General features: G+C 39.3%; 1 protein-coding gene across 14 annotated transcripts in view; it reads right to left on the bottom strand.

The window, feature by feature from the left end:
- The window catches only part of ST7 (suppression of tumorigenicity 7), a 280,691-nt gene that overhangs the window by 48,120 nt on the left and 207,243 nt on the right, over nt 1–25,328 (bottom strand). For all 14 annotated transcript variants that reach the window (XM_023228193.2, XM_023228194.2, XM_023228201.2 and 11 more), the window contains one exon: nt 10,783–10,897. In XM_023228193.2, the coding sequence (XP_023083961.1) occupies nt 10,783–10,897 (115 nt within the window). The remainder of the gene's footprint in view (nt 1–10,782; nt 10,898–25,328) is intronic.

Genomic DNA, 25,328 nt, shown 5'->3' with positions numbered 1-25,328 from the left:
ACGAAGGAAAAGGGTCATTTACACAAATAAGATAAACATTTAAATACTATTGTATAGACTACCAATATTTTCACATCTACTATCTCATCAGTGTTTATTTGACACAATTGTCTTAATAAATCCATGTTAGATCCTCAATTACCTCCTTTTTTCTTGTGGTCAAAAGCCACATAATCATTTCTACAATTTGGTTGGGATTGACTTATTTGATACATTCTTTTAAAAAGTAAAAAGTACTAAAGGGAAATATAAAATAGGAATGAATAATTGTACCTCAGCAATGTATTAATACAATATTTTCTGCTCAAAACAGTACTACCGCAAGATACAGACGAAAAACTGAACAACAGTACAGGACTGCCAAGATCAACCTCCCAAAATCTTTTTCTTTTATAGGTGAGAAATATGGACCCAGCAAAGTTAAATTACTTTCTTAAGAGCCACCCAACAAATGAGTGGCAGAACTGACCACGTCCTTGTCACTATTCCATATTGTTAGTGTGATACGTGCTTTTACTTTCCCTGTCATTCTTCACTGTTTTGTTTGGATAACAGAGTCACACATTAAATCCTATAATGTGTGAGACTTTTGCTTCCTCTGGTCTTTAGTCACCCTGAAAACCTGCTTACAAGTTTATACCTGACTTGCATATACTTATTTAGCTATTTGTCATTCTGATCTTTTCATACACTTTAATCATTTATGTTTCCTTACACTTTTATCCATTGGGAGTAACTGCAATTTCCACTTTTAGTCTTCCATCCTTCACGAACCATTTTCCAGTTCAAAAAAAAACTCTCTGTATCTCCTATGCCAAATAGTCTCAGCACAAAGTTATGTTAATTGAAATTCTGTTTGTGGGTTCATATTTATCTTTCCTCTGCATTAAAATAAACAAATAAAAGGCTGGGTGTGGTGGCTCACACCTGTAATCCCAGCACTTTGGGAGGCCAAGGCAAGAGGATCACTTGAACCCGGGAATTCAAGACCAACCTAGGTGACACAGTGAGACCTCACCTCTAGAAAAAATTGGCCAGGTGTGGTGGTTCACACCTGTAGTCCCAGCTACTTGGGAGGCTGAGGTGGGAGGATCACTTGAGCGTGGGAAGTTGAGACTGCAGTGAGCTGTGATCATGCCACTGCACTCCAGCCTGGGCGACAGAGCTATACCCTGTCTCAAAACAACAACAACAACAACAAAGAGCATGGCTTTCGCTGTTTGTCACTTTCGTTTCAGATTCAAGGTACACCTGTGCCTAATATTCCTTTTTTTTTTTTTAAACTATAGCTACAGGATAACATGGTCTCCTTCTCTTAAGCTTCTTCTTTTTTGGTAAGAATTAAATCCATGGTATTATTCTCATGCTTTGTCTATTTTAGTAGTAACTGAAGTATCAACAAGGCAGGAATTTTTCAGATGGTTTGCTTTAGCAAGTGAGATTTATACAGGCATTCACATCATGTCCTCTGTTATCTTCAAATTCACAGCCTTTACAGAAAGTACAGCTGGACACGCCACCTGTTCCCCTCTTCCGCATTTTTTCTCCTCATGTCATTGTTACAACTCAGCAGAAGTAGGTGGGCACTGATGGGTGACATGGGTCCTGACAGGCTCTTCACCCTCAGTTATGCTCCCTTGAAAGATTGTCTGTGGGTGATGGTGGTTTTACATAGGGCTCAACGTCCTGTAAAGAGATTACCCGACAGCAAATGAAACGAAGTGGTTATAGTTTAAAATAAGAAGTTTTCCCACCCAGGAGACAAAAGTTTCTGCACTAGGATTCCCACTTGTTGCTTAAGAAAGAAAAACCAAATTCTAACTCTTTTACACCAATGCTCAGAAAACCTCACAAATGTCTCCCTCCAGGACAGAATGTGCTCCACTGTAGTGTGGGAGATCACCTCACCACCCTGCTGCAGTGGCACTCCACTCTTCCACAACTGAGTGCTTTCCCACTGTCATCTCTCAAGTACCTCCACTCAAAAGGGGGCACGGTGTGAAGGTACTGTGCCACCCACTTCACTCTGGGCTGGACTGAAGCCCTTTCTGAAATTGCCTCCAGGCCTCTCCAGGGCCCATAAAATAAAATGCGAGCTTGGATTTTAATCCAGTCCCTCTACCACCCCACATCCCCAGCTAACTCACCCAAGTCATCTTCTTCCCTTCACTGCATCCCTCCTCATCCCTCTGCTCTAAGGGATACAGACAATTCTCCAAATAAGTCATGCCAGTTGCGCCTCTGCACCTTTCAATATGCTCTCCTTGCCTCAAGCACCTTTCCTGTCTGGTTCAGACACCACCCCCAAGGGGAAGGCTCCCCTCACTCCTCCTTGCTGCCTGTGGTGCCCCTTCCATCTTGAGCTAAAGTGCATCGCAATCTTTATACTTTACAGCAACTGTCTGTTCTCTTATTTCCCTGTCCTATGTACACGGTGTGATTTAGGAGTAGAAGCTAGGTTGCTTCATCACTTTGTATCCACAACAAAAAACAATGTCTGAAATATAGCTGGCACTCAGTGTTTGCTGAATAAAATCCTAAATTAATGTACTAAAATCTCAAATCTCTTGATATTAGCTTCCTTCGACTTGCAAACATTTACAACCAATTTAGCTCCCAGAAGCCAACATTGATGAGTGTTGTACGTTCTAACAGGGAATCAGAAACTTGTTATTTCTCAACATGTGTACTGAATTTATCTTTGCTTACAGAGTTCCAGCAGAGTGTTTGAAATTGTGTTGGTGCTCTAATCTCAATGTCTATTTGAAACAGCAGTGGAATGAAATTGTGGGGCAGGATGAAAAAAACAATAAAGTAAAAACTGAAACAAGGTTGAAGAAAAGTAGAAAAAACAAGGAAAACCACACCTCTTCTGACTCCTTAAGGAGCCGTTATTGGAATGATGCTGCTGAAAGAAAAGGTCATCTTAGGGAGAATGACTCTTGAATTTTCAACAGTCATAAGTGGTTCGTAACAGCCAAACTTTAATTCAATAATCTTGGAAGAAATGTCTGTAATTATGAGTAAAACTGTCAATCAGATGGGCCTCGGAAAACTTATCTTGCAAAACTTTAGACAGGATAGAACAGTTTTCCATGATAACCTTTTTGATCTGATATCCTTTTGTTCATCTCCCAATAATAACAACCAAGATGTAGTTTCAATGCAGGGTCAGTTCTCTTATCTATGAATCTAAAATTTTTTCAAAGATGGCAGTAAGTAGATACATAAATCCCAAATCATCTCACAAATGAGAACACTATATCATAGTGGGATCTTATAGATCAAGTCACTCACTGACCACAGATGTTCCCAATGACTACCTTAGTACACAGGGGTTGAGATGAAAGGGGCACAAGCTTGCTCTCAAAGGCTTGCTTTCTCTGCACTCCCCGCAGCTTGTTTCAAACAGACTCACTGAGCACTGATTCATCTTGCTTCGCCTCTTTTTTGTATTTTTGTTTTTTCCACTAGACTGAAAACTTCTTGGTGACAGAGAATAGGTTATATTTATCTCTGAATCTAAAGCACCTAAAAGTTAGTACTTCAACATAATAAGGACTTGATAGATCCTTGCTGAAATAATTCGAAAAAAATTAACCTATTTACTCCCTGTTATCCTTTAAAATTATGAAGTACCAAGAATCCCTTTTCTTGGTCAGGCAACAAATTGATATCATCTCTACCAGGTACACTTGAAGCTCCTATAATCCAACATATTTGGCCTTCACAGATGTTCTTGGAAGCATGAACCAACCAAACAAACAAAAATGGAAAACAAATTTAAAAAGCAGTCCATTTCTTCTTCATAATCTGTTTGTGGATTGTGATGTGTTCTTACTGTACCATTATGTGATTAATTTATCAGTTTACTTGTTTATGATATGATGCAAAGAAAACAATAGACATACAGGATTCTGTCCTTAAATTTTTGTTATTGTTGATTCCAGGCAGTATAAGGTCTTTTTGCCCCACCTTCAGAAAGCCAATCTGAGGTCCCCTTCCAACTAAAGGGAAAAATTTCACTGAAGAAATAAAAGGGATTGATATACAAGAATCTCAAAAACATGTGCCACCTGGGAGTTCAATGATTCAATTAGGAAGTTCTACATGACCTTAGTCATTTGGGGCAGGGGGAAGGACAAGCACTACACATTCAACTACATCCAGAAAAATTCATCGTACGCTACAAAGCCAAACAGCAGATGTTATTTGCAACTTTTGGACTGGATTACCCAGAAGGTCTGTGTCAGAGGGCCCTTCTATGGCTGGTGCCCTGAAGCCAAACACAGCAGTTTCCCTGATGGTAATGGCTGGCTGGGGAGGGATGTTAACTGGGTAAATTATGATAACTGGGCAATAAGGATTACCAAACCCAACATAAATTTGGAGGGTTTGTGCATGTGCCAACTATGTGAATTACAGATGTATGCATTCACCAAAGGTCTTCCAGCATCAGAGACAGAAGTTTGTCATGCATATAGTCCTCATTGAAATGACATCTATTGTCACAACTTTTGCTCACTGCAATATATAGTTCATCCCCTAACAGTCTATCATTTGTTCTAAAGTAACCTCAAAGGCCTAGTCCTCTTGGCAGATCTACCTCTTGGTGTCCAAATCTGCAGAGCATCCAGTGCAAAGCTATGTAAGACCACCATTTCTCAGTGACTTGTGCTTACAGGCATGAAGCCAGAGCCATTAGTATCAGTGCTGATAATTATTTTCTTCTTTGAAGCACCAAAGTGGTTCATTTGCCAGTCTTTTCACAAGGACTCTCTTTAAGCTCTTGCCTGGTATCCGTATCTTTTCCGTAACAGCCAGCCCAGGGAAAGGAGCTGGACTAGGTTTATAGTCTGTCACTAGAAACCAACAGCATACCAAATCTTCTTTCTAATATGCAGCCTAATTTTGTGACAGATATTTTCAGAAGCTGCTTGTGCCTGTGGCATCAAAATTCACATCCATATACTTAACTGAAAAGCACTGTTTTGGAAGTATGGACAGACTGACACTTGAAGTGTTTGACAAATACAGATTTTACTCATTGGACCTCCAGACATCTCACATCCTTCCTATTTTTTCCTCAAACACAAATGGAAAACAGCCTAACCAAAAGACAGGGTGTCCAGTAACCATTTCAAAGGAACTATGATGATAGTTGAATAACTTGTGCTAGTTATAAGGCCCTGGGCAGTAAACAAGGTTTACGAAATTTTTAGTTATAACTACTTGCTGACTCTGCAAAACAGTATCAGCAAAAGGCTTTTTCTCTGAATAGTCTCAACATAGAGTGATTCCCTAATGACTTTCCTTAGAACTTCTGTTTTCAATCTACTGAGATGAAAGTATTTCCTCCAATGTTAGAAACATGTCCTGTTCTAAAAAGTATGCCCTCTGCAAACTACCAGATGGCAGATAATAATGCTAATTTAGGATGGGCTTGATGGCATCAGTAAAAATGATCTTGATATAGTGGTTGCATTTATATAACTTTTGTGATTGTAAGAAAGACCAGCTGTCCCTAGTTCTTTTGAGAAAGAAGGGAAGAACAAGAGAAGATTCTGCCCCAAATTTAGGGCAATCACTAAATGACTTAACGGAGTAAATATCCAAAAGCGCTTAGATCTGTATTTCTACTAGGACAAACTGTTCAGAGGCTGAAGTTGCTATGAACCCAAAGAAGTAATTTTTCCTTTGATCAGGAGTAAAAATCCCTGGCATTTCTTTTTTCGGCTTTCCAAAGCTTTAGATAAAACTAAGAATTTTAGTTCTAATCAAATATCTGTAAGTCCTATTAGATCCATAATTAATTTTAATAACAAGTCATAACACTGTCTTTTTGCGGAGCATAAGACTGGGCTCTTACTCCCTCATTGTGACATTTTATATATGGTTTTCCATTTGAACAAGACTAATGAAGAATAGTGGTGAAGTTTAGGAGTGACCCTTTCGGCTCCTTATAATAGCGAATAATATTTGAACTCTTACTGCGTGTCCCACACTGTTCTTAACACTTAACATAGATTAAACCACTTTAATCCTCACAACAATTACCCGCTGTGTGATCTTGGGCAAGTTACTTAGCCTTTCTAAGCCTTGATCTCATATCCAGAGAAAGAAACCAAGGCTGGGATTTCTCAAGCTCCCTCAGTTGGTGAAAGGCAGAGCTGGGACCTGATCCACCTCTTCCCCACCACCCATGACTGCCTTCTGGTATCCCCAAGGATCACTAACTAGAGACAGGCAGAACTAGATGCTCCCAAAGGTCCCTTATGGTGCTCAGACCTGCGTTCACTTGCTCTATGAGATTCTTCTAAAATTGAAATGCACAAATGACAATGAATAAGAAACACATGAATTCTTTTCCACATTCCCACCCTAATCTTTGGGACTTAAGTTTTCAACCTAGGTGGCCTACAAACTTCTTTGAAAGGCAATCCAAGGCTTGTAACAATTTTTGCAATGGCTTCTAAAAGAAGGTTCTCATGACTTAATGATCTTGAAATCATTGTTGTCTTTATAGCAAATGTATGACTGAAGAAAAAGATAAATCTCAAATTAAATGAACACCTTACATCAAATCCCCTTTGTGATTAAAAAAAATTAGATACAAGGTGACTGAAGATGGAAAGTCATATTTTGAAGACAGTTTCAGAAAGATAAGCAAATACAGATACACTCAGTTCTTAAAAAATGATCAGAAAGAAACCTTACAAGACAATGTGGCATCACTGAAATTCTGCACCATGGCTTCAGCCCACCTAAGTCATGCCTTTGTAAGAGGAGTGAGAGAGGCCCAGCACATCACTTTTGGAAGGCTTACATTTATGGAAAACACATGGGATTTAAAGCCAGCTGGATCTGGATTTGAATCCCAGCTCTGCAGTTTTCTAAGAATGTGGGCTTGTAAGTTATTTAATCTCACAAAGCCTCAGTTTCTGCATCTGCTAAAATGGAGTAACTGCCTCCTTACAGGGTTATTGTGAGGGTAAAGCTAATGCCAAGCTAATAACATGCTTGGCACGTGGTAGGTTCTCAATAAATTGTGGCTAATAACAACAACAAGAACAATGGAATTCATAAAAACAATTTAAATAAATACTGCCAACAGCAGAAAGAGTGTAAGTGTGGTGGTTAAAAGAACGGGTCTGGAGTCAGACCACCTCAGTTTTTAATCCTGGCTTTCCTTTCCTTGTAGAATTCACATCATATTTAATGAAGCTGTTCTCAGTCGATCACTTTTCTCTCATAACATCACATCTACATGGCTTTACTTTGATACTATAGGCTCTTCCTGTGAGCAATTACCTTCTTTTTGTACCAGTTACCATATCCGCAAAATGGGGCTAACAATAGTATCTACCCAATATGCTTGTGGTTTCAACCATGTCTGATACTGACACATTACAGGAACTCAATAAATGCTAGCTATTGCTGCTGCTATTTTAGTCACTGTGTGAAGAACATGATAGAACCAGGACCAGCCACCTGGAATAAAACTGCCCACCTATAATGTTGATTCACAAATTGAACACACAAGAGTATGAAAACGCCTGAGGATAGCAATACAGTATTTTAGACTAACACCTGGAATAATAAAGCATTAGAAGTTATTTCAATGGCAAAATCAAAATCAGACTGCAGACTACGATGAGATATGTCCACTCAACTGGCAATCTTTGTGGGGACACAGGAGTATATGATTGTTACTGATTTCCGAACTCAAAGCCAAACTTTTTTTAAGGTGGTGAAGAACAATGAGACTAGGGGAATACATTTTGCCTCCCTTCTTTCCCTCAAAATATGTTCTTCACCACCCTCATCCCTGGTCCCCAGTGCCTTGTCATTTTTCTAAATCTTTTTGCAAAGGTCAGAAAAGCAGAACTAATCCCATTGTGTTCCCAGCATACTACTTAAAAAATTCAGCCACCTAGCAAATGTAATAAAGAAGGATTGCTGTACCCAAAAACAATCCAAAAAATGGCTACCCAACCAGAGCATCCCAATTAGTAAAAAGGACACATAATCCTGCTGCTTTGAGTGTGGCTCTACAGAGAGGGATGAAGGGGCTGGGATTCTAAGTGCTGTCTCCAGCATCTCATGGATTAGACATCTGAACCAGGGTGAAGAACAGGACGCCCTAAGAGCTGTCTGTACTCCAAGACCTCTAAAGCACCCACTTCCCCACCCGGGGCCAGATAAGGAACCAGCAGTTCAGTAGACGTCTCCAGGAAAAGCAGCAAGGATGAACTTGAAAAAACCCATTTCATGATATGGAGTGAGAAACAAGAGGCATGTTTTTCCACAATCTTCAGTGGCTGCAGCTCAACCCTCAAGAACAGTAACTTCAGCAGCCACTTCATTATATTTCTACTGTAAATGATACAGGCCTGAGCCAAGTCAGCACCAAAACTCCCTTCAGAATTCACTTGGTGTTAGGTCATCTGTACTCTATTGACAACTGCTGAACTCAAAACCCCTAACGAGGCATCTCAGCAACAATATGTGTCCTGCCACTAATGAGGCTCTTTTTCCATGAATAATGAACAAGAACATCATCTCTGTTGCCAGGTACACAACATAAACAAAGCTCAACACAACGGCCTTGGTATGGTGAGTTTGTCCATTTGCAACAAAAGAATTTTTCAAAGTGTGAGCCAAGTTTCAGTGGAGGGTGGGACGAGCTGTTGTAACAAATAATGCGAACATATGTTATCAGAATCTAATAAATCAGCTTTTGGATGTTGTGGAACAGAGGCTGTGCAATGGGATAGTTAGAGACAATGGGGAGTTCCATTTCTTTATTTTACAATCAGTCTTATAACACAAGGCTGATGATTTCTGTAATGAACGGAGATTTTCATGAAAGGAGCCTTAAGAGGCTTGCCCTCCCAAAGGCTCTGCTGATTAAAGTTTTATTTCTTAAGGCTTGATATATCAGATTGAGTACAGGTCAGCATTAGGGATTGCTATGGCACTGATGGCTACAGAGTGGCATTTGGAAAAGTGCACTGCCACCTGAACCCATGGCCATGGGACTGAATTCCTTTGGTACTAAAAGAATGTCAACGTATGAGGATTTTTGCCTACAAGGCAGCCCAACAGTTTAGACCTCTAAGCTTGGACCACTGTTTAGCTGAACCATGAGTAAGATTTTAGCATATAAATAGAGAATACAAGTGAGCTGACATGAAAGCCGAACAGTCTTTATTTTGTTTACTTTAAGGTGCTCCACAAATACTTTTCTGTGTCTAAAATCAGTTCCATACTAGGTGGCATATATCTTGTTACACAGGGTACTCATGTCTGCACAGGCAAAATGATGCCATCACTGGCTGAAGGCTTTTAGTTTCCATAAATTTGAGCAAGAATTTGAAGAAAATGAAACAAAAACAAAAACAATCTCCTAATGCCTGAGTTCCCTCAACTATAGGAGATAACAACTCTCACCCACTTCAGAGATTCTTTATGAAGAAATGTGTCAAAAATAAGACCCAATGGCCAGGTGCGGTGGCTCACGCCTGTACTCCCAGCGCTTTGGGAGGCCAAGGTGAGAAGTTCACTTGAGGCCAGGAGTTTGAGACCAGCCTGGGTAACATAATGATAACCAGTCTCTACAAAAAAAAAAACTCTAAAAATTAGCCAAGAATGATGGCACACTCCTATAGTCCTAGTTAGTTGGGAGGCTGAAGCAGGAGGATGGCTGGAGCCCAGCAGTTCAAGGTTATAGTGAACTATGATCACACCACTATACTACTCCATCTGGGGCAACAGAGAAGAAGACCTTATCTCTAAAAAAAAAAAAAAAAAAAAAAAAAAAAAGACCCAAATGGTATAGTTTGCTCTATATACTTTGTAATCTGAATAATTCTTTAAATGCACTGAAGATGCTTACTAAAGAAAAAATATTTCATAAACCAAAAAATGATTATATAATAAGTAATCATTCCCAATATCCATTTTACAAGCAAACACTTTAGGAAGATGGTTGCTGAAATGAGGCAGAATAGTATGAAGCTCTGCAGATATTTTAGTAACTATGTCATGGCAGGTAATTATGTAGACAATTTTTGTCCAATTAATCAAATCATGAATTCATGGATAATGACAATATGAACATTAGAGTTTTAAAATATCTAGGATGTGCCAGCTTATTTTTCTGATTTCTTAGGAACAGGCAAAATGGAATAAGTTCATGAGTGAGTAACCAGAATGGCAAAGGGACTTCAAAGCCTGCCATTTAAAGAAATCGGGATATTCTGCTGCTAATGAGAAGAGCTGAGAGGAAGGGGATCTGATTTCATCTTCCAATATTTACTGAGTTGTCACATGTGCAAGGGATACTAGCTGTTCTACATTGCTCCAAAGGGTAATGTGCCCAGTAGGCAGTGGTCACAGTGAACCGATGTGGAGTTATAGCAAGAGCTCTAACAGTCAGTGCTGCCCTTACAGGATAGGTACTGCCTGTGAGGTTCTGGGTGATTCCTGACCACAGAGGTAATAGAGCAGAGTAGACATAACTGCCTGATGGGGAGAGCACAAGGGCAGCCTGTAGGGAGGGAAGGAGAGGAACGGGACACAAGCCATGTCACATTTCTGGTCCTTGCTAACCATGAAATTCTAAGATTCTAACAAACACCATCATAAAACTGTAGGTGAAAATTCTGTAAGAGTAAGGTTACAAAAGTGTGTGCTATTTAAAATGACCCTTCCAATCTAATCAGGGAAAATACATCAAAAGAGGAACAGTCAAGTAAATAAAAATACCCAAGGACTTACCATCATACTTAGCTAAGACTGCCTGAACATCAGCATATGCTTGTAGTTCCAGAAGGGCTTCTAAAAGGTTTTCATGGATATTGAACATGCTCAGAAGGGGGAACTCCTTCATTAACTAGGGCAGAAGAAACCAAGGAATAATTAGTACATTATGTATGTCTTACACTTTTATTGTACATATTTACTGTATATATCACGTTTATATATATATATATACACACACACACACGCACAGTAAAATGATTACTAGAGTTAAGCATTTTAAGGAATAAGCATTTCTTATTTATTTATTTGAGACGGAGTCCTGCTCTGTTGCCCAGGCTGTAGTGCAGTGGTGCAATCTCAGTTCACTGCAAGCTCCACCTCCCAGGTTCAAGCAATTCTCCTACCTCAGCCTCCCAAGTAGCTGGGACTACAGGCACGTATCACCATGCCCGGCTAATTTTTTGTATTTTTAGTAGAGACGGGTTTCACCATGTTAGCCAGGATGGTCTTGATCTCCTGACCTCGTGATCCACCCACCTCGGCCTCCCAAAGTGCTGGGATTACAGCATTTCTTATTTTTAAAGTATAATACTGAATTGTATTTATATAAAAGTATAATTCAATTCTTAAAAGTATAATTAATATTGGGTTATAAGAGTTCATATCAATTATTATTTTGTAAATCATTAAATGCTTCCTTTTTTCCCGATAAGGTGGGATAAGATTCAAAGAGAGGTTTTCATAAAAGTTGAAGAAAATGCTCAATAAAGATAAAATGCCATAGAGAAACCAAACAAGGTAAAGGATGAACAATATCTCACAGGCTTTACCAGTTAGGTCACTGGTAACTTTGCCAGCAGCAGTTTGGATGGAAGCCAGACTATAGAAGGGTAAACAAGGGGGCCCTACTCTTTCAAGTAGCCTAGTGGCAAAGTTAGGGAGACAAAGTAGAAAAATAGCTAGAAAGTGACATGGGTTAAAAGAAAATTTGTAGGTAGTGATGGGGGTGGTAGTAAAGAGGAAGGTTTACGAGCTCCTGCCTAGTGGCCTCCATAAAACCGGGGCCAAGATCATCTTCTGAGACTAACAGGTGGCAGGGAAGAAGCTTAAAGATGGGGTGAAAGTAAAAAACAGCCACACAGTGGTGAACTGCTCAGGGGAAAAAAAAAAAAAAGAAAGAATTGCTAAGGCTATCTTGAGGGCCTAACAAACTGGAGACCATAAATTTATAGAGGTTATAATTGCATGGTGGTCAAGTTTTACCTAGCAGTGGCCAGGAGCCCAGGTACAGTAGCAAGATGTCAAATGATTAGGTTTAGCCTGGGTGGACTGAATTAGGTTCAATAAAATTCAAGGAGCAAGAGACTGGACTATGGTGGTGAACGAATGATTAAAGGAATGGTCCAAGGGTTCTAGACTGGATGAAGATGAAGAGAGGCCCAAAGGAAGTTAAAATATACAATATTGAACTTCACTGGGAAGCAAAGAGAAAGAAGAAAGACAAAGAATTTCAGAGTAAATTTTTTATCTTCAAGAAAGGTAAAATCTGGCCAGGCATAGTGGCTCATGCCTATAACCCCAGCACTTTTGAGAGGCCCAGGCAAGTGGATCACGTGAGGTCAGGAGTTTGACACCAGCCTGTCCAACATGGCAAAACCCCCTCTCTACTAAAAATACAAAAATTAGCCAGGTGTGGTGGCACACACCTGTAGTCCCAGCTACTTAGGAGGCTGAGGCAGGAGAACTGCTTGAACCTGGGAGGTGGAGGTTGCAGTGAGCTGAGATCATGCCACCGCATTCCAGTCTGGGCAACAGAGTGAGACTCCATCTCAAAGAAGAAGAAGACGAAGACAAAGAAGAAGAAGAAGAAGGAGGAGGAGAAGAAATCTCATCTTAAAAGAAAGTTAACCAGGTTCAAAAAAAAAGGAAAGGTAAAATCTTATCTTAAAACAAAGATAACCAGGTTGAAAAAAAAGAAAAGTAAAATCTTATCTTAAAAGAAAGGTAACCAGGTTCTTCACAGAGCAGAATCACAGATATATTCTCCTCTAATCCTCTACCTGGATAACGGCTATCTATTATAACATAATAACCTCCAAAAAAGTGGTAACTGTTTTCGATGTCAACATCTTTAAAGTAATTATGCTGAGAGAAATAATACTCAAAAATAGGCTAATTCACTGCTAAGCAAAAAATCAGTGAATATACTGCATTGATCATCCAGTTCTTCCTTCATTAGTAACATTTACCATATTGTTTTGTTTTTTAAAGCCAAGAATCATTTACCCTATCTTTAAAACTAAATAATTTTCTGCAGCCCAAAAGAGCATCATATTACTAATAAAAAACCCCTATTAAACTGATTACGCATTCAGTAAGACTGATGGTCCGAACTTCCCTAGAGAGGCCTGCAGTATTTTCACTGTTGATAAAGGAAGTGAGTAAGACTATACCACACATTGCTGATGTTCTGTAACCAATAAAAGTACTTCTTGTTCTGGTTCATTTTGATTCTAGTTGACATTACTCTTTGATTTTTTTTTTTCTCTTTCTAATTAAAGCTAGTTAGAATTAAAGCGCTCTGTCATTCAGCATCTGGCAACACAATAAAGACATTCTCTAAATTGCAACATTTAAACATTTATTGTTTTCAGCCAATTCTTCAGGTAATGATCAAACTTCAAGGACACAAATCATATTCTATAATTTAAAAAGTGCAATTCCAAATATTACTTGCTGAAGCTTAAAAACTGAGTCTTATTAAAACTCAATGAGACCGCATATGCAAACACGAAGTCTCACCCGGTTCCAACAGAACTTGAGGTAAGATGTTAGGAGCTTAAACGACAGTGCTTTCATTGGAAGCTCGGACAGGGTATACTGTGTTCAAAAACAAATCACTAATAAAAGGATTTTAAACATGGTAAGAAGCAAATGTTGGAGAGGTAATCAAAGTCATATGACAATTAGTAAATCTAGCTTTACTAATTTAATATACACAGGAAGAAGAAGTGAACCTCTGCTGCCTCCACTGCCCTCTCCAGCCCCTCAAACAAGCTATCTTAGAGAAAAGCCCACAACTCCCTTGGCTCTGTTTACTCCACACTGCTTCGCTACAATCTGGCTTGCCTCCGCACAACCTGAATCTGCTCGTCCCCATCTACAGGTGACTGAAGATTGCTCCTGTGGACACCCTCCGCCCTTTTTTGCTTGACCTCTGCATCATTTGAAAGTCTGATAGCTTTTTCTTTGTAACGCTTGCCTCTCTTGGCTTCTTCAACAGTATTCTCTTCTGGTTTTCTTCATACTTATCTCACAGCTCCTTTTCTAGTTTCCCCTTGTCTCTGACTTAGGAGTAAGTCTTCTTGCAGGTTATGTCCTGCATCCTCTTATCTTAAACACCCTGATCTCTAGAAACATTTGTCATTTCCAGGGTCTCAGCATCAGCATCTCCACAGGGATGACTTCCACAACCTAACATCCTGCCAACTGTCTTCCTGACAGTTTTACCTGAGTGTCCTTAAAGGCAACACACCTAATACTGAGCTGACAATTTCCCTCTTCCCAGGCCAACCCTTCAAACCTGTTCTTCTCTCCTTGGTATTTCCTATCTCAGAGAAAAGAACCATTAACCTCTTGTCACCCTCTTCTCCTTACAGCCACTTTAGAGGCCCTGCAACCCCTGAGTTGATATTTAAAACATGTTGATAGCTTTCATTACATTCACTGAAAGCTCTGTTATGCAAACATACACCTTAAGAATCATTACTATCTCTCTTTTCTCTCACCATGCTGCCAGTAACTTATGCCCTCATACATTACCTAAATTGCTCCAATAGCATCTGCATTTGTCCATTTGCCTCCAGTCAACTTTTCCGATCCACCCTTCCAATGCAGTCATAAAGGCTTTCTTTTTTTTTGAGATGGAGTCTCACTCTGTCACCCAGTCTGGAGTGCAGTGGTGCCATCTGGGCTCACTGCAAGCTCCGCCTCCTGGGTTCACGCCATTCTCCTGCTTCAGCCTCCCGAGTAGCTGGGACTATAGGCGCCCGTCACCACGCCTGGCTAATGTTTTGTATCTTTAGTAGAGACAGGGTTTCACCGTGTTAGCCAGGATGGTCTCCATCTCCTGATCCGTGATCCGCCCGCCTCGGCCTCCCGAAGTGCTGGGATTACAGGCATGAGCCACCGCGCCCAGAGTATAAGAGCCCATAAGGACTCTTATACACAAGTGAGTCCATCACACTCCTGCTTAAAAGGCAACCACTGACATGACGAGATTTATCCCAAGGAAATAATCAGATATGAATACAAATTTACAAAGCTGTGTATCACATTATTGGTAATAGTAAAAATTTTTAAAATGCAAGCAACTTAAAAATTAACCCATTATGAGATATTTAAGTATAATAAACTATAGTCACCTTGTAGGCTATTATATGTTGTCATTAGAAGTTAAGTTCTCAGAAAACTTTCAACAGCATGGCCTGGGAAATGCTGGCATACAATATTACACTAGAGAAAGCAGGATACAAACTATATTTTGCAATAAAATCATGCTATTCTCATGAGCCTATGCATAGAAACATACTTGGTTAGAAATACACTAAAATTATACCAATATACTAAATTATACTCATATACTAAAATGTTAACAGCAGTTATTTCTAGTTGATATTAAAGGTGATTTTTATTTCTTCCTCCATATTTTCTATATGTTCTAATTTTCAAAAATTTTGTTCTAACATTCATTCTATGCTGGGGAGGGGGACAGCCATTTTTAGGAATACTGGCTTCTCACTCAATTCCGGATATAATCTAAAACGCTTGGCATGGCGAACACAGTCCCTTGTGACAAGTCCCTGTCTACCGTGCCAGCCTCACTTCTAGCCACTTCACACACAACACACACCTGGCATACAACAGCTTTCAGTTCCTTAAACAGGCCACGTTCACTCATGCATCTATCCAAGCTCCTCCCCCTTGGAGTGCTCTCCCATCTTGGTCAATCTGGTCGCTCCTCAATTTCCAGGAAATCTTTACCTGTTCCCTCACTCCTGACCTCTTACCTTCATCTGCAGGTTAAGTACTCCTGGCCTGAACTACCAGAGTCCTTGTCACAATCATCTACTGGTCCATCTTCTCCATGAGTCTGAGAAGAACGTGAGAGCAGAAACTTTGCCTTATTGCTGTATTCTTGGTCAGTGACCAACCTATCATAGGTGCTCAACACACACTTCATGACAGGAATACTTTTTGAAGACTTTAAACTTCTATTGCTTTAGAGTACATGTTATAATATTATATGTCTGCTGCCACAGCTCTACTTAGGTCATTGAATTACATATCCCTAAACATGTTCTTTATCATTTATAATCTTCCATTATCTACACCTTGGACAAGGTATAGGTAGAACCTGTATGTTTTGACTCAATGCTCAGAATTTTCTTATATTTAGAACTGTCTGAAAATGGAATAGATGGTCTAGAGAAGTCTCTGTCACCAGAACTACTTATATACAGAGAGGCCGGTCATGGGACAGGGATACTAAAGAAAGGACCAAGAACCCTTCAAATTCTGCAATTCCAAGGAAACAATTCCCAGCTCTTAAGCATAACTTTTAAGGCCCTCTCTCAGTTCAAGGCCAGATTCCTCCGGCCTCTCCTGTCTTCTGCAGGATTAAATTCTAGTCTTGTCAAACCAGACTATTATGCACCATTCCCAGAATCCTTTCTACTGTTCCTAGCCACCGTGTTTCTGCTCGAACTGTTTTCACCACCTGGAATACCTCTTCCCCTCATTTACAAGGCAGCCTGTCAAAATCACCCCACCCTCCAAAGCCCAGATCAAATGTCACCTCCTAAAGTCACAGCATCGTAGAAAGTGAGAGCCAGAAGAGTCCATGGAGATCATCCAAACACCCTCCTCACTTTACAGACGAGCTCCCTCCCACCCCCGCCCCACCAAAAAACAATAAAGGCTGCAAGTTTAAGTGATTCAGCCAAGTTAGTGCTGGGATTATGATCCAAGCTCAGTCATCAGCACTGAGTCCAAATTTCAAAACATCAGGACCCTAGTTCCTGGGTTGCCAAGTCCAGAATTAAATCATTTTGCTTACGCTTCTCACATAATACTACCGTATCATCTTTGTATTGTGTTTACATGAATTTAAGAAGATAGATGTATTACAGAGGAAAGAGTCCTAAATTCAAAGTTATTCCTGAATTAAAATCCAACCTCTGCCATTTACTACCTGTGTGAATTTGCAAAAATTATTTAACCTCTCTGAGCTTTGGTTGCTTCATCTCCTGGGTCTTAGTTCATATGGCATCTTCTCAGACTCTCTCTACCACCCTACCTAATGTTACCACCCACCCCTCATATCACGACTTTCCGTTGTTCCTGTCACATTCTGAAATCATTTTATTTATGCGACTGAATATTAGATAATTAAAAAAAAACTAAAAATAATAAAATAGAGGGTGAGAAGTGGGGGTCTAGTTTTATTCTTTTGCATATGAATATCCAGTTTCTCCAACACCGTTTATTGAAGAGACTGTCCTTTCTCCAATGAGTGTTCTTGGCACCTTTGTCAAAATCAGTTGGCTACAGATATGTGGATGAATTTCTGGCCTCTTTATTCTGTTCCATCAGTTTGTGTGTCTGTTTTTTGTTTTTTTTTTTTTTTTTTTTGAGACAGAGTCTCGCTCTGTTGCCCAGGCTGGAGTGCAGTGGCCAGAACTCAGCTCACTGCAAGCTCTGCCTCCCAGGTTTACGCCATTCTCCTGCCTCAGCCTCCCGAGTAGCTGGGACTACATACAGGCACCCACCACCACGCCTGGCTAATTTTTTTGTATTTTTTAGTAGAGACGGGGTTTCACCATGTTAGCCAGGATGGTCTTGATCTCCTGATCTTGTGATCCAACCGTCTCAGCCTCCCAAAGTGCTGGGATTACAGGCTTGAGCCACCGCGCCTGGCCTGTGTGTCTGTTTTGATGCCAGTACCATGCAGTTTGGGTTATAATAATTTATAGTATGATGCCTCCAGCTTTGTACTTTTTGCTTAGAATTGCTTTGGCTATTTGGGGTCTTTTGTGGTTCCATACAAATTTTAGGATTGCTTTTCTATTTCTGTGAAGAATGTCATTGGTATTTTGATAGAGATTGCAGCAAAACTGTAGACTGCTTCCAAAAACCTCACTGTAAGGTCCAAGACTAGAAAACTACTAGAAGAAAACAGAGGGGAAATGCTTCAGGACATTGGTCTGGGAAAATATTTTAGAATTAGACCTCAAAAGCACAGGTAACATACGGAAAAATAAATAGGATTATGTCAAACTACAAAGCTTCTGCACAGCAAAGGAAACAACAGAGTTATAAGACAGACAACCTATAGGAGAAAATATTTGCAAACTACTTCTCTGATGGGATTAATGCCCAGAATATACAAGGAACTCAAACATCTCAACAGCAAAACAACAAACAATCCAATTTAAAAATGGTCAAATTATCTGAACAGATACTTCTCAAAAGAAGACACACAAATGACCAACAAATATATGAAAAAATGCTCAACCTCACAATTATCAGAGGAATGCAAATCAAAAACACAATGTAGTATCATCTCCCTCCAGTTAGAATGGCTATTGTAAAAAAGACCAAAAATAAATAAATAAATAAATAAATAAATAAATAAATAAATAAATAATAACAAACACTGGCAAGAATGCAGAAAAAGGGAAATTCTTATACACTTTTGGTAGGACTGTAAACTAGTATGGCCACTATGGAGGACAGTATGGAGGTTCTTCAAAAAAACTACAAATAGAATAACCATATGATCCAGCAATCCCACTACGGGGCATTTATCCAAAGGAAAGGAAATTAGTATATTAAAGAGACGTCTGCACCCACGTCTCTACTACAGCACTATTCACAATAGCCAAGACATGGAATCAACATAGGTGTCCAACAACAGATGAATGGATAAGGAAGGTGTGGCACATACACAGTGAAATATCACCCAGTCATAAAAAAGAATAAAATCCTATCATTTGCAGGAAGATGGATGAAACCAGAGGACACTATTATGTTAAGCGAAATAAGCCAGGAACGGAAAGTTAATCATGCATGTTCTCATTCCTATGCAGAAGAAAAACAAAGTTGAGCTCCTAGAACTAAAAAGTAGAACAGAGGATACTAGAAGCTAGGAAGGATAGAGGATAGAGAGAGATTTGTTAAAAGATACAAAATTATAGCTCAACAGAAAGAATAACTTCTAATGTTCCACACCAGTGTAGGATGACTACAGTTAACTTTAATTACAAAAACAGGTAGGAAACCAGATTTGGCCCACAGGCCTTAGTTTGCCAACTCCTGGTTAACAGGAATAAAATGTAAAAGCCAATATATCTTCATAAAAGAAGTTTCATAATGATATTATATTCTAAAAACATAACCGCTCTTATACACAGCTGGTTTGGCAGACTGTAGCAAAATGGAAAAAGCCTACCGTACAACCCAGCACCTCTTCTCCCGGCTACATCCCCTAGAGACTGTTTAGTCCATTATCTGTTTAGTCCACTATTTATGATGGGATTTTCCTCATCCGTAGTAAATATCCCCAGTGTGTGGATATTCATTAGGGATGAGGAAAATCTCATCACAAATAGTGGGCTAAACAGATAATGGGGTATACTTATATGACAAAATGCTATTCAGCAGAAAAAAGTAATGGGTTAGAATTTAAGATATCTTAATGTGGACAAAAATCAAGCAGTTTTATTTATTTTTTTCCTTATCTAAAAGGAGTATTCATTCAGTAAACATTAATCATCCATTCAGTAAACATTAACAAATATGAAATCCTTGCTATATGCTAGGCATCAGGACACACAGCTCCTTACCTATTGCATAAAAGATAATCAATAATTTTTTATTTTCACAAAAAGTGGCAAATGATTGTTACTCTTAAAGGCAAGTCATAGAAATGAGAGCAAATTATACTTAGAACCCCAGTAGTTAGAAAGATAAGATGAACACATAAGGCTGAGATCAACTGCATATACAAGTCACCAAAATCAAGTAGTTTTCAGTGAATAAGTATACTGTATCTGTTCTAAAATCTGATATAATTAAAACCAAAAATGAACACAAAACAATACAATGTATAGTTTATGGGCTATATTATGGAAATGTCAGAAAACAAAATGAGGGCCGGTGTGGTAGCTCACGCCTGTAATCCCAGCAATTTGGGAGGCCAAGGCAGGCAGATACTTTGAGGTCAGGAGTTTGAGACCAGCCTGGCCAACATGGTGAAACCCCGTCTCTACTAAAAATACAAAAATTTGCTGGACATGCTGGTGCATGCCTGTAATCTCAGCTACTTGGGAGGTTGAGGCAGGAGAAACGCTTAAACCCAGGAGACAGAGGCTGCAGTGAGCTAAGACTGTGCCACTGCACTCCAGCCTGGGTAACAGAGCAGGGCTTCATCTTGGAAAAAAGAAAAAGAAAGAAAACTGAAAAAACAGACTTGCTGGTGCCTCAGGGAAGGTGAATAGTGTGAGCGGTGGTCAGATGAGGGCCACAGCTTTATCTACATTATTTTATTTCTTGTAAAAAAAGGTGAAAAAAGAAAAAAAATAAAACATAAAAGGAAAGAAGGTGAAGGGAAAAATGCAAAAATTTTAACTAATGAATTTGTTACTATGTATTATTACTTATTTTAAATTCTAAGCAGTGCAGCTATGATTTTTACACAACATGCTGCATACGTTTTTATATTTTAAAAGTTTCTTCCTCAAAAATAGGGTGTTTGTGAGATGTACTTTTCATATGTAATTCTTAAAGTCATAAAGAGTTTAATTTTCATCAGAACTTGATTTGTTTTCCTATTTTCTAAGTGCCTTTTGAGGCAAAATTACTTCTTCCCTTCAGGGGTTTGGCTCTGTAGCTACTTACGGTGGTGCTGGCATTTAAAAAAAAAAAAAAAAAAAAAAAAACAGAGTGTCTTTGATTGAACAATATTTAGAGAATTTTCCCCTAAAGTAATTTGATTTAATAGATTTTAATACTCTGTACTTGAATTCTATAATAATATCAAGATAATAACTGCTAATCCCACAGGAAACATAGCTGGAGCCCCGCTTCTTAATTCTCTGTGAGTTTCAGAGAGTAAGTTCACCGACAGATATGGTGTAAGGAACTTTAAGAATTAATATTTTATCCTGAAGAATGCCTAACAGTTACATTAACTATAAGGTAAGTCCCTTCCCTGTCTAACCCTTAGTATTGGGGTTGGGATCAGGCTAGATAAGACTACCTAATAAAATTTTGGGGTCACAAAAATTCCTTCTTGCTTCTTCTCTGAAACCACATTAATGACTCTCTGGCACATTGTTTTCAAAATAAAAGAGAATAAATACATATATGTATATATATGCATGTATATGTATGTATATATATACACAAGCACAAACTCATATATGTGGGGGATGTGTATATGAATGGATGGATGGACGGATGGATGGATGGGAGACAGAGAGAGAGAGATGAAAGAGATTGTCACGGGAGAGAGGGCACATTATAGAAGTCAAGAGCAGCACCACTTTTGCAATCAGATAGATCTGGGTTGATACCCAGGGAAAGTGAAGTTTCTTAGCACCAGATGAGCTCATTTTCCTCATCAGTAAGATGGGGCTAACACCTAGCTCCCACTATATGTAGAGATCCCACACAGACACATAGGGGGTCATTATCCATAAATAACGTTGACACAGATATAGTACATTTTCAAAGTGCTATTTGATTTGCTACATATGAATAGTTTTCTTTTCTTTTCTTTCTTTCTTTTTTTTTTTTTTTTTGAGACACAGTTTTACTCTGTCGCCCAGGCTGGAGTGTAGTGGGGCGGCGTCGGCTTACTGCAACCTTTGCCTCCTGGGTTCAAGCGATTCTCCTGCCTCAGTCTCCAGAGTAGCTGGGATTACAGCTACTCTGGAGGCTGAGGAATTAAATTTAAATTAGGCACCACACCCGGCTAATTTTTGTATTATTAGTGGAGACAGGGTTTCACCATGCTGGCTAGGATAGTCTCGAACTCCTGACCTCAGGTGATCCACCCGCCTCAGTCTCCCAAAGTGCTGGGATTACAGGCAGGAGCTACTGCGCCTGGCTTGCTTTTTTGTTTGTTTTGTTTTTTGAGACACAGTCTCTTGCTCTGTTGCTCAGGCTGGAGTACAGTGGCGTGATCTCCGCTCACTGCAACCTCTGCCTTCTAGGTTCCAGCAATTCTCCTGCCTCAGCTTCCCGAGTAGCTGGGACTACAGGCATGCATCACCACGCCTGGCTATGCTATATATGAATAGTTTTCATTTTTAGTTGCATAACAGAACATAACTCAATTTACTTATTTTAAAATAATGTACCAAATAAATACTTGGTAACATAATTAGCCTTTCTATTACAAAAAGACCGCAGTTCCCATATCAAGTTTTGAATGAAAGCATATGATAAATATAAAGGCCTGTTTTCTATCAGCTAAGTCATTCTAAATAAATCTTTAAACGTGCTCAGTATCTAGCATAGTTCTGTTTATTTATTGCCCGCTATCTTCTCCACACTGGTAATTGATTTTTTTCTTGGCAGCAAGAAATTTATATGCCCTCTTTTACCCAAATATTACAGCTCACATAGAATGAAAATGCTAACTCTTCTATGAGTCCTCTAATACCTATGGGGAAGAACATGGGATGGCCAAGGATAGAATTTCAGTTTCAATTTTACATCATCTGGCTATTGTCAGTTCAAGTTTATTTCAATGGAAGAATTTGAGGCACTTCTGAGGTTAACATTTATGAGCTCAAATGGGAAAAAAAAGGCAGAGTTAATTCACTGGATTTGAAATACTCTATGGACATAATTTAGAACTACGGTCTGTATACTTTTTCTCAGCTGACTTACAGGATGAAAACAACAGTTTAAACCTTTCACGTTTGATTTGTATCTATTTAAGCATTTTATTAGTTTAGCTATGCATGTATTGTTCCTTGAGTGAGAAAGGCAATGGGAAAATTCTTACATACTTTAAGGCAGAGGTTAACTAAAAGAGATCCTCAGCCAGATTCCTACTGAGGTCAATACAAGCTTGGGCTAATGAAAGTTTATAGAATTTGGCCTGTATTATATTCAAAGAGAGGATACTATTTTGTTATAGTTGCAAGTTTGACATTATTTAATTATAATTTCAAATAAAGGCATAAATAGAAAATGGAAAAGACACTGTATATTGCATGGTTACTATTTTGTCAGTAATTTTTACTGACACTAAGGGCCGTGAACGGGAAGAATGAATTGTTTGCCAGAGTCCTCAGAGGCCCACGAGAGTTCCATTTATACAGATCACTATAAAATGTAGTACTGAGTCCTGAGAGGCCTAAACATACGCTAGTAGAAAATGTCATTTTCACAACTAATCTAAAGACAAATATTAAGCTGCATCTATTGAAAAGTAATATGGTCAATACATGATCCACATGTTCACTAGTTCACCAGTTAACTAGTTCTTCACTGAACTGAGCGCATTATGTAAATGCATCCATCATTGAGAACTAAAGAGAAGTAACAGTTGCAGGCACGCTGATGATCTTCCAATGAGAGTTTTGTGTCTCCCAAAGACTCAAAGGGCTGGAAGTTTATCTAAATTATTATCTACTTTTTCTGTCAAAACTGTGATACGTTTAGTCCAAAGAGGAAGCTTTTCCTTAAAAATTAAAATGAATGAGACAAGCTTTGCATTTATGCACAGACCAAAAACGTTTCAGTATAAAACTTCCTTTTCCGTTTGTTTCTCAATCAGATAAAAACAACAAGCAAACCTGGTCAAAACTTGGAAATCTTCAAAGATTGTCCTCTACCTCTACCTGCCTCAGTGACAATTCTTTACCTAACTTTAAGACATCTAAGAACTTTCCAAAATCAAAGGTCTGAGAGCACCACTGTTTTATCTATGTTATTAGGAAGGAAATTTCTGTACTCTACACTCTATGGCAAACTGCAGTTTCACAAACCCCAGAGTGAGGTTGTTGGAGAGGAGGGCAGGAAAGAAGCTGGTCTCATGCTGTCTTGGAGAGAAGAATGATTTATACCCTCCTCAAAACTGATGGGTAACTCTGAGTAAAACATTTCTTTCTCATCTTAAACAGCTTAAAACAGGGCTGTGTCCTGGCCCAGAGATCATGAACAAATCCGAGCAATTTGATGCATATTTTAAATGGCTTGGAAGCAGGCCCACCAACAGAGGGCGATAAGCATTCCTCCCCCTCTGTGATGACATGGCACTGCTCTCCTGTGCCAAGAGTGGCCTCAACAAGCAGCTAACCACACTGGCCAACAATTACTGTCAGAAAGGACTTTTTATGCCAAAACCACTATCATTGTGTTTGGCAGGCATCCTTCCGCATTCACATGGGTAATAGTAAATAATTCTATTCAGTAGATTAATGCATATGGTTATCTGGGGCACAATTAACAAATATTCATGCTGGCAGGCATCTGATGACAGGGTCATGCTGAAAGTTAACTATTAGGGAACATTCTTCTATAGCAATAGGCAGAACGTTGGTTGGTACTCCAACCTCTGACATTCATCTACACACTGCTCTTCACTTTGCCTTCTAACATTCTCTTTGCTCCCCAAGTCTTTCCACTGAACCCTCCTGGAATCTGAGTCCATGAAACACACATTTCCCAACATGCCCACATGCTATTTACAGCACTAGCCTGAATTCACTGCTTCTTTTGCAGCTGTTGAGTTAGCCCAAAAAACTTTTGTCTATGAGGCAGGATGTAGGGCTGGCTTCTCCGTGTTGCCTGAAGTGCATCCAGATCATTAACGCTTAGCCCTTGGGCAGCAGTTCTTGCCCCTCAGAAGCTCATGCCATCATGTTTCCAGCACCCGCCAGCATTCTCTTACCATGTATTCTACCAGGTAACAGACCCGCATACACTGAAGATTTTGGCGCCTGGCTCCATATTCTCACTCTTGACCTTAAGCTTTAACCTCCACAAAGATAATTTCAGTCCATGTGAACATCCCATCTGGTAACCTAGACTCTTAGTATTTTACCTTCTCAAAATAAGAAGACTCCATGGCCAAACTGCAGAGCTTGATGTTATCTAGATATGTTCCTTTAAAATTCAACTGTGCAATGCTGTGACCATAACGTACTGCTCTCCGGTTATCTCACACATTTACTCCCACTAAACTTCCTCTTTAATTTCACTGAGACCACCCGTGCCTTGTCCTCTCTACTTTTTTGTGCTTATCTTTCTTGGGCCACTCTCATTCTTGTAAAAATTCTTTTTTCTTTTAGACCCCGTGTTATCACACTCTCCTGGTTTTACTCCTGCCTTTCCAGCTGCTCCTGCTCAGAAGCCACTGGATGCTTCTCCTCTGTCAATGTTGGAGACCACTGGGACTCACTTCTTAAACTTTGTTCTTCTCTCTCTCTCCACATACATGATCCTATTCAACATCAGGGCTTTCAATCCTGTATATGTTG

The sequence above is a fragment of the Piliocolobus tephrosceles genome, chromosome 8, assembly GCF_002776525.5.
Source record: "Piliocolobus tephrosceles isolate RC106 chromosome 8, ASM277652v3, whole genome shotgun sequence".
In the NCBI taxonomy this organism is placed as follows: Eukaryota; Metazoa; Chordata; class Mammalia; order Primates; family Cercopithecidae; genus Piliocolobus; species Piliocolobus tephrosceles.
This window is presented reverse-complemented; position numbering and strand designations above follow the sequence as displayed.